Below are 14,043 nucleotides of genomic sequence, written 5' to 3' on the forward strand. Positions count from 1 at the left end.
CAAACCTTTGATCCCTAATATCTCTTTCTGGCTCGATATCTGCTCCTTCTCCTTTACTTTCAACATCAACTTCATCTTGATCTTTTTTGGTTTCTTCACCGTCACTATCATCTTCCTTATTATGGATTTCTGCATAACTTTTCTTAAAACATGTTGTAACTTCTACACACGATTTTTCTAAATGCTGAAATGCTTCTTGAATTTTACTAAACTGCTCCATGAATTCAGGACGTGAACGCGATGGCATATTGTGCGGTGAACAACGTTCAAAGACCCACATGATTATATTGTGCGGCATGGCTCTGATACCACTGAAGCACCAAAACTAATAGCTTGAAGACTTAATGTAGAAATACACAAAAGTATTTGTAGTAAGAATTTATTATATATAGGAATGTACAAGTGATGATGAACGTTACAATGAGGACCTACATTTATACCTAGGCAGGTGTCCTTTCCAGACTAGACATGTCCTTTCATTTAACTTAATGACTATTTAACATAATCAATATTTGATTATTTAATATTTACATTTTTATTTTTATTTTATTTTCTATAATTTATATTCGTAACATCATTTAGATCTAACATGTCCGATTTTTTTGGTTCCAGTTCAAAAATCAATTTGGTAGGTGGACCGGTCTGGTCATCGGTCCCAGTTTTGAATACTATGCTTTGGGTACAAAACCCACAACTTGTGTTCAAAGCCCACACCCTCATAAAATCATACTAGTACCAGTAGTTTTGTGGGGGAGGAAGACCAAAGCAACTATTATAGAGCTAAACTTCAAAACAAAACAACATAAAAATAAATAGCAAATGAAATAATAAATGTGTTGGAAAAATATCCCCATGAAGCAACATGATAATGATTGAGGTTGTACCAAAAAACAACACGGTAACTGTTACCCACAACTTGTCGATGACACCCATAGGAGAATTTTTTCTCCTAAATGGTCCTCAGCCGACGACCCCTTGCAGCCACTAGATACCTCGATGTGTCATCATCTCCACCACTTAAGCCAAACATTATGCTCCTCGTCCACCTGTTAGGATCGTATGTTTGAAGGTGGGCTTTCTGAGCCCGAAGGTATGGCTATCATTATGTAGTAGGGTACTTTTGTTTACTTATCATGGACACTTTTGGGCACAGATTAGTGGGGGGATTTGGCGAAAAGAATCGGCTTGGTTTGTGCTCTTGACTCCTCTGTCCAATTTGATGGTTAACCTTGGATCCTAGTCCCGTGGGATCTCCTTTATTGGCTACTAGCTTTAGGGGTGGCACTACATGGGAAACTCCAATTTTGGTTTCGTGATCTCGCTTCCCGACACCATATATATCGCTCCCTTTTGCTCATTATAACCCCTTTCACCATATCTTCCCCCTCCCCTTGTCTACATTGTGGGTCGGGCCTGGAACAATGCCCCAGAGGTTAATGCAGCTAAAGAAGAAAGGAAAAAGCATAATTTGGCCACTCTCAACAGGAAATGTACCATAAAATGCAAAAGATGGTCGGGACATACAAATTTAGCACGTGGGAAAAAGCTAAACATGAGCTCTACCCCTATCATTATGGCCATCACCCTGGTTCCTAGGGCCCCTCATGTCAGCCCCTTACATCATTGAGGAACCCATGATTGTCCCAACCCCTGGTGATTGATGAACTACCCTACCTAAATGGGTTATTCATTGTTATATCTTACACATCATGCTCTCATCGCCTAGAGCCCCAAGCAGTTATGAAAAGAAAAATCAATAAAAGGCAAAAGGCATAAGAAGAAGGGTGGAAAAACAAAGGTCGGGGTAACTAATGTACCATGATTGCTCCCTCCTTCATTTATATACCCAATTGTGGGCTTCCGCTATCATAAGCTACTCTTGTACTGTGGCATGCGGCTTGCAGCCTTCCCCTGATGCTCTGCTCCGTTCCATCATTGTATAACATGCCACCTTCCATTTGATGGATACACCATGGACAAGTCACACCCCTTAAAGGCTGAAATCACCTAATAGGACCATTAGTTCTAAGTTAACCTTCTTCTTCAACTTGGAAACACTTGTATGTTTTAAAGCCCAATATGGAAGGGCATGCCATTATGAAGTGTCCACTTGGTTCCATGATTTGTAAGCTCACTTACTCAATTGTGTTTGGTTGTACTGGAAGGTGGGGAGACGCATTGGATCTTATACAGGATTGCAAGTGGGTCTTCATATTTGGTTTGGTCTCCCTATACAAGGTCCAAGCCCTCCAAAGGGTCATATTGGCATTTGTAGGGTGAGCGTTGAGAGCCATGGGCCTCCACCATAGCAGAGAGCAGATTGCCACATCATGGGATCCTTCAGTTCCACTCATTGCTTGCTCGTGTTCCATTTATTTGACAATGATGATGCACCTAGACCACCTTGCCCAACCGACTACACTCTTGCACCACACACTTGGCAGTTGATCCAAGGGCCTAGATGAGGATGTGTCTCACCATGGGAGACAATGGGAGGGCTTGCATCATTCTTTCAACCCTTACAGATGGGATACAGGCTTGTTTGATCCATTTGGAGACCCATGAGGATGTTTTGTGCCCCCATAGCCACTTGGAGGCACCACAGGTTATTTGTTTGGATATCAAGGAGCCACCCACTTTATCACTATGTTTGGAGCCCATCCTTTCGCTTTGGCACACATTTGACTCCACTAGGCCTCTTCAATGGCCCTTCGACCTATTGTATCTATTATTTTTCCCTCTTCAAAGGCTTATTTTTGTATTATGGAGCTATCTTGGTGGGCTTGTCACCAAGTAATGTTATTTTTGCACATTATTTTATTTGTTGGGGCATCATTAGGCCTAATTACGCAAATCGAACCCCTTAGAGGAGGATATATATTGATGTGATGATCATTTCATTTAATCATCACTTGGATTTTGATCTCTATCTCTTCTTGAGAATTTCACTATAGCTATTGGAGGACGAATTGGATATCTTTAATGCATTTTGATATTTGGAAATCTTTTCTTGGTCTTGGAGCTTTGATTTTTGTCTCTCTTGATGACTAGATATATTCGCTATACTTGTAAGTGCCATTTTCATGATTTATTTCTCTATTTCATGTCAATGTATAATGTATGAAATTTTCTCTCATGAAGCTGGAGTTGCTGCCGTAATGGGAATGCGAATTAGTTGAATCTTGATTTTGTGAGGGTTTTTCATACATTTCGTGCTTGGTATAATGAATGAATGTTCCTAGGGTATGTGATATTCATAATTGCCTTAATAAGTCATCAATTGCAGCATCAAAGAAGTGTAAATTTTCCTAGTAATATAATTGTTGCCTTTAGGGCTATACGAAGTCGTTTGATTGGGTAAAAGAAACTCTAACATCAAAATCTCATTAACTCCATTCTCCCAACAAACTAGCCACTGGTCCAATCCTTGATGATCACCTAAATGAAAATCTTTTCATCTCCCTCCTACTCTTTCTCTAAGCCCTAACCCTAATGTCTCCTAGGGCATCACACGAAATCAATTGCAGCCATCCAAACTTGATGAAATTTGGTCAAGAGTTGCGTTGTGTGTCCTTGAGAGGTCCTCCAATTTTGAAGTCATTCCAATAGTTGAATCTCTAATTTTTTCCAAGCCCTAGCTCAAGAACCATTCTCCCTAGTTTTCTTTTGGTTAATGCCTTCATTAAGGATCATTGCATTAAAACCTCAGGTTAAATCTAATCTCTTTGATCCTTTTCTTCTCCCTCACTTGGTCAAGACCTTTTGTTTGAAGTCTCACTCTAAGCCCTTGACCTTGTTTGGCCCCACTAGGGTTTCTTTGTGGTCCAAAAACCTTGTCACTACAATTTCAAAAGGATTGCTTAGAAAACTCTATTCTCTTAGAAATCTTAGGTCTAGGGCACTTTATATCAGGAAATACTCTTCAACCTTAGGTCTAGGTTTCCCTCTAGCCCTTCTTGGAGAGCCACACATCTTGCTTCTAAAGCAAGCAACCCCTATCATTAGAGTCTCTCCTTTGAATAGGCTCTTGAAATCACTACCTCTACACCATTGATATATTACTCTTAGTGATTCTCTCATATCGGGACTCCTCCCATCAGTGAAAGTACATAACAAGCAAGGAGCTTTAGGTGAGGTGACAATGGGCTATTGCTCCATTGTTGCCACTTGACCAAGTAGTTGCTCTATAGGGACCCCACCTAGGACCCCTGCTAGATTGAGCGGTAATATTAACAACACAGGACTAGACATAACTGGAATGCAATCTAGCCCTGGAAAACATTCAGGGTAAAATGAATGACTTTATATGACGAAAAATCATTAAGAACAATTTAGCAGCACTCTTTCAAAATTCTGATAACGTATCAGCTGAACAAGTTATGATAGTGTGTGTGAAATTTAGTCAAATTCAGCTACAGCGAAGTGAATCATGAGAAAACAATGGAGACTTTAACAAGCATTCTTTGAGGAAATTTGAGTCACACAGGATCCCCCCTTGATTCTATGGGAGCTGATTGCTTTTAGTTGCACCTCCTATCACATCAACACTTGACTTATAAAGGAACAAGAGTTCATAGATTTACTTCTCATGTGTTAAATTTTAAAGTTTCTTTTAGATCTGAAACCAGAACTATCATCTGACAGACACTTCCTCCAAGCATTAAACAAAACCAATGTGCAATCCAACATCTTCTAACAAAAATTTATATCAGGAAAAATGAAATATATATCTGTGAGAAAATGCACTACCGGTGCTGGTATGAGGGATTCGTCCTGTATGCTCAGCATTTGTCCAAGTTTAAGAGCAGCACCACGCATTCGGCAAAGTGCAAGAGCTAGGCGCTCTGCATTTTGTTCAGATAAGAAAGGAGAAAAAGTAGATTGCCCTCCTTGCAAATCACCCTTTCCAAACACAAGCCTCTTTGCAGACTCTTGAATTGTACCCCAAGCGAGTCCTGCTCCTAACCCTGCAAACCTGCAAAAGCACAATTGTAAAAGGTTCTGAGGCAATAAGAGTTATAATACTGAGTTGGAGCATTTTCAATAATGATGCTAAATATACAGTAAAACTGTTGAATATAGAGAGTTGAGAGCAAAGAGCTTATATAAATTAGCTGTGTTTTTTAACCAGACATGATTTTGCTTAGAATAGTCAGAAGTCCCACAAATTTGTTTCAAAAGTATATTCCTTGAATTACATAAAAACACAGGTCATTCCCACATTATAAATAGTGAAGAACCTGACCAATGAATTGGCCACATGGTCCAAAATTATAATTCCCCACGTGGTAAACAGGTCACAGAACAATGAAGTTCCTTTATGCTGAACAATCACAAGACAAGAAGCGATGATACTGAATCTCCTCTCCTTGCACATCATCTAAAACCCATTGTGAAATGAAGAAAATTCAGGAAAACTATATGAAATCCTCTCTTTCTGTTCTACTAGGTCCTTAATGAAATAGAGTAAAAACTGATAAAAAATTTAAAAAAAAAAAAGGAACTTGGTGAGTTGTCTATAAATGACCAGAGACCCTCCAAACTGCTCAATTTTTCCTGTGTTTTCTAGCTATTTTTCTCTATCCTTCATTAAATGCAACCACAGGAAACCAGCAGAACTCAAGGACAACATCCCAAAGCAACTAGGATATTCACAAATTCAAGTAGGGCATCATAACAGAGGCAGTTTGTAGGAGTTTCTTCTTTCAGAGTGCATAAGGCAACTAGCGTTTCTCATATTCTACCATTACAGCTTGTTTTCACGACAAAAGGGTACCCCCATGGAAGCAGATTTTCTCTTTTCTTATCTACTGCTACGGATTTAGGCCTAGAACCTCTGTTTTTAGGATTCGTTTGACTGTTTTACTGTTTGTTTAGGGTGTTTGTTTAGGGTTTTTTGGCTGTTAATGTTTTTTCTAGCATATGAAGACTATAAGTATCCGTAAGAGCCCTAAACCACAGCAAAACACTCTTAAGAAATTCCATAAAATGCAAATTCAATCGGCCACGCACCTAAAGTGCCATTAACCCTAACAGCCACAAAAAAACAAAGCCAAACCTTAAAAATGCTGACAAAGAAGGACTTTGCATCGGCTTATTGTTAAAAGATTCCCAGAAAACTTAAGCAGAGGTATAAAGTCTGTCTTTCTCAGTGTAGTGGTGGCATAAACAGATTCAAATACCACCTTGCTCAAGTTCCTGAGCAAGACATTTGTTGATTTTTTGTAGCGTCGGAAGGTATTCCCGCATGCCTAAGCTGGCCTCAAAGAATTATGAAGAAAGAATTAAACATAAAATTTATTTTTGGGGCACCAAGTCAGCCCAAGAAGACAAGTCGGCCCAGCTCATGAAAGGGTGTGTCCCTTGGGTTAATTTACCCCCATTCCACTAGTATATATAGATAATGTGACATCTCATTTTCTCCACCAACCAAGTGAGTTTCTTCTTCATCTTTCTAAGGTCTCTTGGACAGCCGCACATGTGGAGAAAAGGAGGACAAGTTGACTATTGGACCAAGCTGTTTCTCTCTGTTTGACCGAGTTTGACCGAAGTTGACTCAACTGTTTTGGACTGAGTTTGACCAGATTTAACTGAGTTGCAGGAGGGTCGTACATGAGCAGTAATTTGACCACATGTAAGATACCCCCCTTGGAATATCTTAAAATTCCCCTTAAAGTTTTCTGAGTTGGTTTAAGTCAATCACTGTGGAGTTTCATCAAACAATTTGCATGCATATGGCTGCAAGTGCACTTTTTATCATTTTTATGTCACACAAAGATATACAATTCCAAAAAAGTGACTAATAAACACTTCAAACCAGCAGCACATGATTTATACTAAGCCCAGAAATACAAATACCACTGATATATGTTTTCCATGGCAATAAAATCACTTTTCCTCCACTGAAAACAACCCAGAATTATAACAGCAACAAATCTAAGGACAGTGTAGCAGAAACTAAAGTGCTCAATATTTAAGAGGAACCTAGTAAAATCTTCAGCAGTACAAACTCCCTGAAGCGAACAAAGTTCCTTCTATAAATTAATTACTCCAAAAAACTTGGAATATCAAGATATCCATGAGGATACAAATATTATATATTAAATATATGAATAAGAATGATAATGATTTACAATGAGAACAAGAGGCTTGCTTATATACCACGCAAGTGTCTCTTCATGAAGAGTCATGTCTCATTTAAACATGCCTCTTCAACCTAATTACTAGTTAAATAATAATTATTTATGCTTATTATCATTTACATTATTTTACATTTATTTACATATATTTTATTTGTTACATTGCCTCCTTCCTCAAAAAGCTTTGTCCTCATAGCTTGGTGATGAAAAAGGCTTGATCTCTTTTTCGGCTTCGAAAGTCTTTCTGTCTCGGAATAGTCATCTTCGTCAATACAAGCTGATATGATCTTCTTAGTGACAAACAAAATTGTCGCACTGAGAAGGGATCAGACCATCCGAGATTAATTTTCTGTGGAATATTCTGAACACTAGAATTTTGTAACGACTTGTTAGCATAAGACTGGATTGATGTTACGTCATTATTCTCTGGAACATGAGTTTTTTGTTTCTAGTCTAAATGGTCCTCATGCATAGCATAGTTGATTTGTCTATTCTTATGATTCGGATGCCAATATGGGACTTTACTTTCCCTTATTGGGCATGTGGCAATTTTTAGATTTCCTTCTGACAAATATGTTGTTGAGTTGGTTATGGAACATTCACTGGGGATATTTAACATCTAACTTGCAACATCCAAGCGCATCTTTTCTTCAACTTGCTTGTCTTCTTCCTAAGTTGTGACATTCACTGGATCAGTATTTGTTATTTTGTCATCAACTTGAATTCCTATATTTGATGCTTCCTTCTCGATAAGTTGTTGTACCTTGTTTTTTAATGACTTCTTATCCTTCTTAAGTTCCTTAATTTGCATCAATAATTTTTCACTATGCTTTTCAAGTCGAGAAACTTCTTCATTTTTGTCAAAAGTGATTTTGTCAATTTCATTTTGCATATTTTGTAATACTTTTTTACCTTCTTGAGAAATTACTTTTGAAATATCTGATTTATCTTCTGGCGTTACTGAATTAGGTTCCAGTGTAACATCTTGGAGTGTTATTTTCTTCTTTTTGTAAAAAAATGTTAAGAACTTTTTCTTAATATTTAGAATAAAGGAACCTAGAGTTTTCATCCATGGTGATCCCAAAACAATGTCACTATCGTTAAAACATAAGGTTTTCACGGTGAATTGTGAGGTAAAAGTATAATCTCCAATATTTAGGTGTAGATTGCTTATATCGTATTGTTTGTTACATGTGCCAAAAATATTTGTTTCAACTATATTTGATTCAGGAATCACTACTTGGTCAGCACATTTAGGACTAACATAATTACTTCTTTTAGTAGCACTGATAGAGATTATGATGTCTCTTCCTGCGAGTGATCCTTTGATTTTAAATAGTGTATAAACACATGTACTAAAGGTTTCAGGAAACCTTTCATTACTAGTCTCCATTTTTGCCTTGATGTTTTTACATAGATAATATGTCAACTGGAGCTATTTTTATTATAAAATATAACTTATTTCTTCTATATATATTTTTCAAATATTCTCCTTTAATGTGGATTGTTAAAACTTGAATACCCTTTTATTAAAAAAATAATCCTTTATATTGTTGCCCTTTATATATGTATGTATTTCTTTATATTAAGACCCCTTTTCAAAATAACTTTATTATCTTATAATAATAATAGTTTTACCTTTTTTTAATAATAAATTGGTCCCTTTTTTTTATATACTTAATTACTTCCTTGATAAATTTTTAATGTCACCCCACTTAATAAATATAAAGGTCACGTCTTTTCATATGACACGGTCACGATGTTAAAATACCATGGGCTATTACCATGGGTTGTTTTTAAAACCTCCGTTAAAATGTTCTCCACGTAAAAAGTAAAACGTATTCCTTTTGTTTTTTGTTTTTTTTTAACTTTTTAAAATACCATGGGCAATTACCATGGGTTGTTTTTAAAACCACGGGCTTCTCCACGTAAAAAATTTAAATATACTTGGAAAGATTCCCTCTTATCTTTATTATGCACCTTTTTTTTTCATTTTTTGAATTTGATATTTTTCTATATTTTTAATCTCTTTTTTATGACTTTTTTTTATAAATTAATAATCTTTATTATTATTTTTGTTATATATATATATATATAGCCAAAGGCCTGGTAGCGAGACGGAGAATCCCCAAATATTTAGTGAAACGCTTGAACTGCAACAACAATAAATTTGACAAAGATTCAATAGCCAAAGACTTGGATCGGAGAACGAGCTTTGGGCACTGGTTAAACAACCTAGAGGACCGAACTGCTCTGATACCAAATGAAGCGAACAAAGTTCCTTCTATAGATTAATTACTCCAAAAGACTTGGAATATCAATATATCCATAAGGATACAAATATTATATATTAAATATATGAATAAGAATGATAATGATTTACAATGAGAACAAGAGGCTTGCTTATATACCATGCAAGTGTCTCTTAATGAAGAGTCATGTCTCATTTAGACATGCCTCTTCAACCTAATTACTAGTTAACCAATAATTATTTATGCTTATTATCATTTACATTATTTTACATTTATTTATATATATTTTATTCGTTACACTCCCATATATCAGTCACCTTCTTGTACGGCACCAACAGAATATTCTTCAGAGGTACCAGCTTCAACATGACTGTAAACTCATCCCTTTCCACAGAGATCTCAGCTCCCACGTACAGACCGTTAGCAACAAACCAAACCAGCAAAAGTTAGAGATTCTCACCTCATGTACAGGTGTAACTCAGCCTCAAAAGGGTCAGACTCGGCCCTCAATAAAAGCAGCAACTCAGCCCTCTAATAGATGAACTTGGCCAGCAAGAGGGGCACAAAACTCAGTCTCTTTGCTATCAGACTTGGCCAGCTACACAGGAATGAATTTGACCTCCCTTTAGATGTGAAACTCGACCCCCATGTTTCTCAAAATTCGGCCCTCTAAGAAATGATAGTGCTCGGCCCTCAAAAAGTGATGGAACTCGCCCTCTTGGAAGGTGTGAGCTCAGCCTATATAAGAAATATAGAATGCTAAAAATCAAATAATAAAATCAACTGATAACACCTCTGACTTACTCCTTTCTGCCAATGTCTTCTTCCTCTTCAACAATGAAGTACAATATCTGAATCTGAATGACTCCACTCCCACACTAACTAGGATGTATAGTTTCAACACCAAAACCAGCAACCAAAATAAAGGTTTCCAAAAACTCTAGTCTCTTTCTCAAGAGCTCACCAAAATTTTATTTTTCAAGTGAGTGAATGCAAGAATGAGGATAGACTCTTCATTTTCCCGTTTTTATAACTCACTTGACTCTTTTGCCACCTTTTTAGCTTTTATCTTAATAATCACTTTAGTGGGTTATCTCACTTTATAATTTAATAGTGATTTTTCGTTAGCTTAGGACCCATGCCCCATTTTTCTCCCTTTAGCTTTTATAAGGTTCTCTCCTAGGCAAATTGTGTTCCCTAAATTAATTTTCTCGTCCTAGCCTACAAGAACTTAATTAGGCTAGCAGAGTCATACCCTTATGTCTCCTAAACGGATGGGGACATTATAGTCCTCCCCACCCAAGATTGCTTATCCTCAAGCAAATTTCAATTCAAGATGTTGGAGCACCTGTTTTCCTTCCCAAGCGACATCCTCAACAGGGAAATCTTTCCATTTGACCAAATATTCTTTAATGATCTGATTTCTTAGCTTCTGCTCCCTTACCTCCAAAATCTCTTCCGATATTAGAATCAAATTCCCTTCTTCATCCAATGGTGGAAGCTTAGTAGAAGTGAGAATGTGTTGCCCCGGGCCCTTTTTGAGGCATGAAACATGGAAGACATTATGTATCTTACACCCCTCTGGAAGCTCCAGCTCATAGGCCACCTCTCCTATACACCTCACAATCTTGTAGGGTCCATAGAATTTGGGTTTCAATTTCTTTGCCCCTTCCTTTTAAGTGATGATTGTCCTTTTAAGTGATGATTTTCGATGAGGCTGCAAACAAAGATATACCAAGTCCCAAACCTTAAAAGCTACGCTCCACTCGATGCCTATCTACATACATCTTCTGTTGATTCTAAGCCATCTAAAGATTATCTTTGAGTCGCAGTATGTCCTGGCTCTCCTGAACCTAGTCCTTAGCTATAGGTGCCTTACTGTCTCCAAACACCCAATCGACAAAGGTTGGTGCATCATACCCATATAGGGCTTTCAAGGGAGTCATATCAATCAACATGTGATAAGTGTTGTTATAACAATGCTCTCCCCAATGTAACCAATTTATCCAAGCTTTATGTTGGCTTCACATATAGTTTTTCAGATATCCCTCCACCCATTTGTTGACTATCTCAATCTACCCATCCGTCTGCGAGTGGTAACTAGCATTCTATGTTAACCCTGTCCTAACCAACTTGAACAACTCCAACCAAAATCCTCCCATGAATATGTTGTCCCTATCGATAACAATGTTTTTTTGCAGCGCCTGTAATCGGAATACCTCCCTAAAGAATAACTCAACTACATGTCACACCAAATCAAGAATGTATAGAGAGGAAGTGTGCAAACTTCCTGAGCCTATCAACCACCACTCAAATGCAGTCCTTCCCTTGCACCTGAGGTAACCCTGTGATGAATTCTGTCGAAATGCTTTCCCATATTTGTTTTGGAATGGGAAGTGGTTGAAGTAACCTCGTCGGATGAGTATCCTCTGCTTTATTTTGTTGGCAGATATTGCAATGTCTTACGAATCTCAACACATCCATCTTAAGGCCCTTTCATGCAAACCTTTCCCTAACCTACCACCACTCAAATGCAGTCCTTCCCTTGCACCTGAGGTAACCCTGTGATGAATTCTGTCGAAATGCTTTCCCATATTTGTTTTGGAATGGGAAGTGGTTGAAGTAACCTCGTCGGATGAGTATCCTCTGCTTTATTTTGTTGGCAGATATTGCAATGTCTTACGAATCTCAACACATCCATCTTAAGGCCCTTTCATGCAAACCTTTCCCTAACCTGCCTGCAAATTTTCAAGTACCCAGGTTGCCATGCCAATGGAGAGTTGTGCACTGTCTACATGATCCTTTCCAAAAGTTGGGATTCTGGTATCAGGTAGATCCTATCTTTGTAATAAATGATATCGTCAACAACACAGTAACTATCAGATTAGTGCAATCCATCGAGGACCTCTCAAGCAAACTTGTTCTTGGAGTACTCTACTAGCACAAGAGATTTCCAATCAGCTGAAATCTCCATGAGAGAGAGTGGTTGGCACTTTGGAAACGGCATTAGCTACCACACTATTCTTGCACATACTCGATCTTTGTTGAAGTTTCTAAGTTTACTTAATTAGAGACCCTCCATGCACTTTATCTGATTTATTCCTACTTACTTGTTATTTTACTTAACAAGTTATTTACAATGTAAATACTGAAAATAAACACTAGTGCATGCTCAACATATTACAGATCAACAACTAAAGGAAACAAAACAATCACACCATATGACACCATTATTTTTGCACCAATATCCCTGGAAAAACCCAATGTGGGAAAACTGGTGCAGCTATCTGAGGGTTTTCTTATTAAGAAATATAATAGTACAATCTAGGTTCCGAAACTAGCCTACCCAACAGAGAATTTCCTTGGCAGTAATACCTCTTAGTTTCTGACAAATATCCTGGCTGAAACCCCGGATAATCCTTCCGGCAGCTCCTCAACACCAATCTGCCCCAGAAACCCCAGCATCAGCCTCTCTCTAGACTGTGTCAACCCCTCTCTGCCCAGCACTGGCCCTGCGTCACCCCGGATGGGTCTACGTCATCCTTAGGAGGCCCTGCATCAGCGCTCTAGCCATCTGCATCAGCAACGTTGGCCTCTCTGAGGCTCTGCGCAGCTCCCAGCTGCCTCTGCGTGGCCCTGTGTGAGCCCTGGCTGGCTCTGCGTCACTCTCCCCGGCTACTGCGCTGCTCTCCCGGCACTATCTCTGCCTCTCTGTCTCTCTGTACTCAATGCCCCTCAGTTTCAACTCCCGATCACTAATTCTATCTCTCTTAGCAAACCCTGCTCTAGAGAATAGAATAACTGATCACTCTAGTGTATCCTCCAAGTGACCTTCAAGCCTCCTCTTAAGACTTATACTTTTACTGTTGACATATCAACAGCCGAGATTAAGTCCCTAATCAACGGCTAAGATTAGATCTGGCTTGATCCATGTCTTTTAGACCATTCTAACACAGTGTCATATTAATACACATTAATATTTTATTTTCCCTAAGTTTAGACTTAGGGACTCCATTAAAAATATTAATTATTTTAATATCTCCTAAACTGTTTAGAATCTGCCCAAACCCTTTCTGGGTATTGAAGATCTCATATGCCCCAACCTCCCCAACAAATTTTGTGGCTAGAGCACATCCGATGCTACCCCAAATCAACACTCCCTCTTAGCGAGGATTGTGCTCTAGCAATACTCCTCACTAAGTATTACTCTTATCATCCGGCATTGGTACCTATGCTAATGCTAGGCTTTCCTGCCCAACATCCTCTGCGCTGCTGCATCCTATACTGTTGTCCATGGTTCTGCAACTACCACTGTTGCATTTGTACGACAGCTCCCTCTGCATCCGTGCTGCTGTTGGTCCTTTCTCCCAGCACTGCATTCGCACTGTACCTCCTCTCATCATGTTGCATCGTGCTGCCCATTGTTGCACTGCAGCTCAGTTACTAAGAAGTAAGTAATTGATCTCCTAATCTGACCTCCCTGTTGGGCTAGAGACACCCATTGATGCTGAAGCTCCCTCTGTCGCTGACAAGTGCTCCCTCTCTGTCCTTTGCACTGCTACAACAACTCCCTGCATCTCGCACTGTTGCACACCTCTCTGTGCCATCCTGCACTGGTGCAACACCCCTGTGCCTCTTGCACTGTTGCAGCC

General features: G+C 38.6%; 1 protein-coding gene across 1 annotated transcript in view; it reads right to left on the bottom strand.

Moving 5' to 3' along the window:
* Positions 1-14,043, bottom strand: part of LOC149248335 (protein ABC transporter 1, mitochondrial-like) — a 158,332-nt gene that overhangs the window by 71,107 nt on the left and 73,182 nt on the right. Inside the window, exon 2 of the mRNA XM_089449139.1 lies at positions 4,750-4,975. Coding sequence (XP_089305265.1) covers positions 4,750-4,975 — 226 coding nt within the window. The remainder of the gene's footprint in view (positions 1-4,749; positions 4,976-14,043) is intronic.

This window comes from Pinus tabuliformis, chromosome 7, assembly GCF_031772625.1.
Source record: "Pinus tabuliformis cultivar Carrire ecotype Pingquan chromosome 7, CPIR1, whole genome shotgun sequence".
NCBI lineage: Eukaryota > Viridiplantae > Streptophyta > Pinopsida > Pinales > Pinaceae > Pinus > Pinus tabuliformis.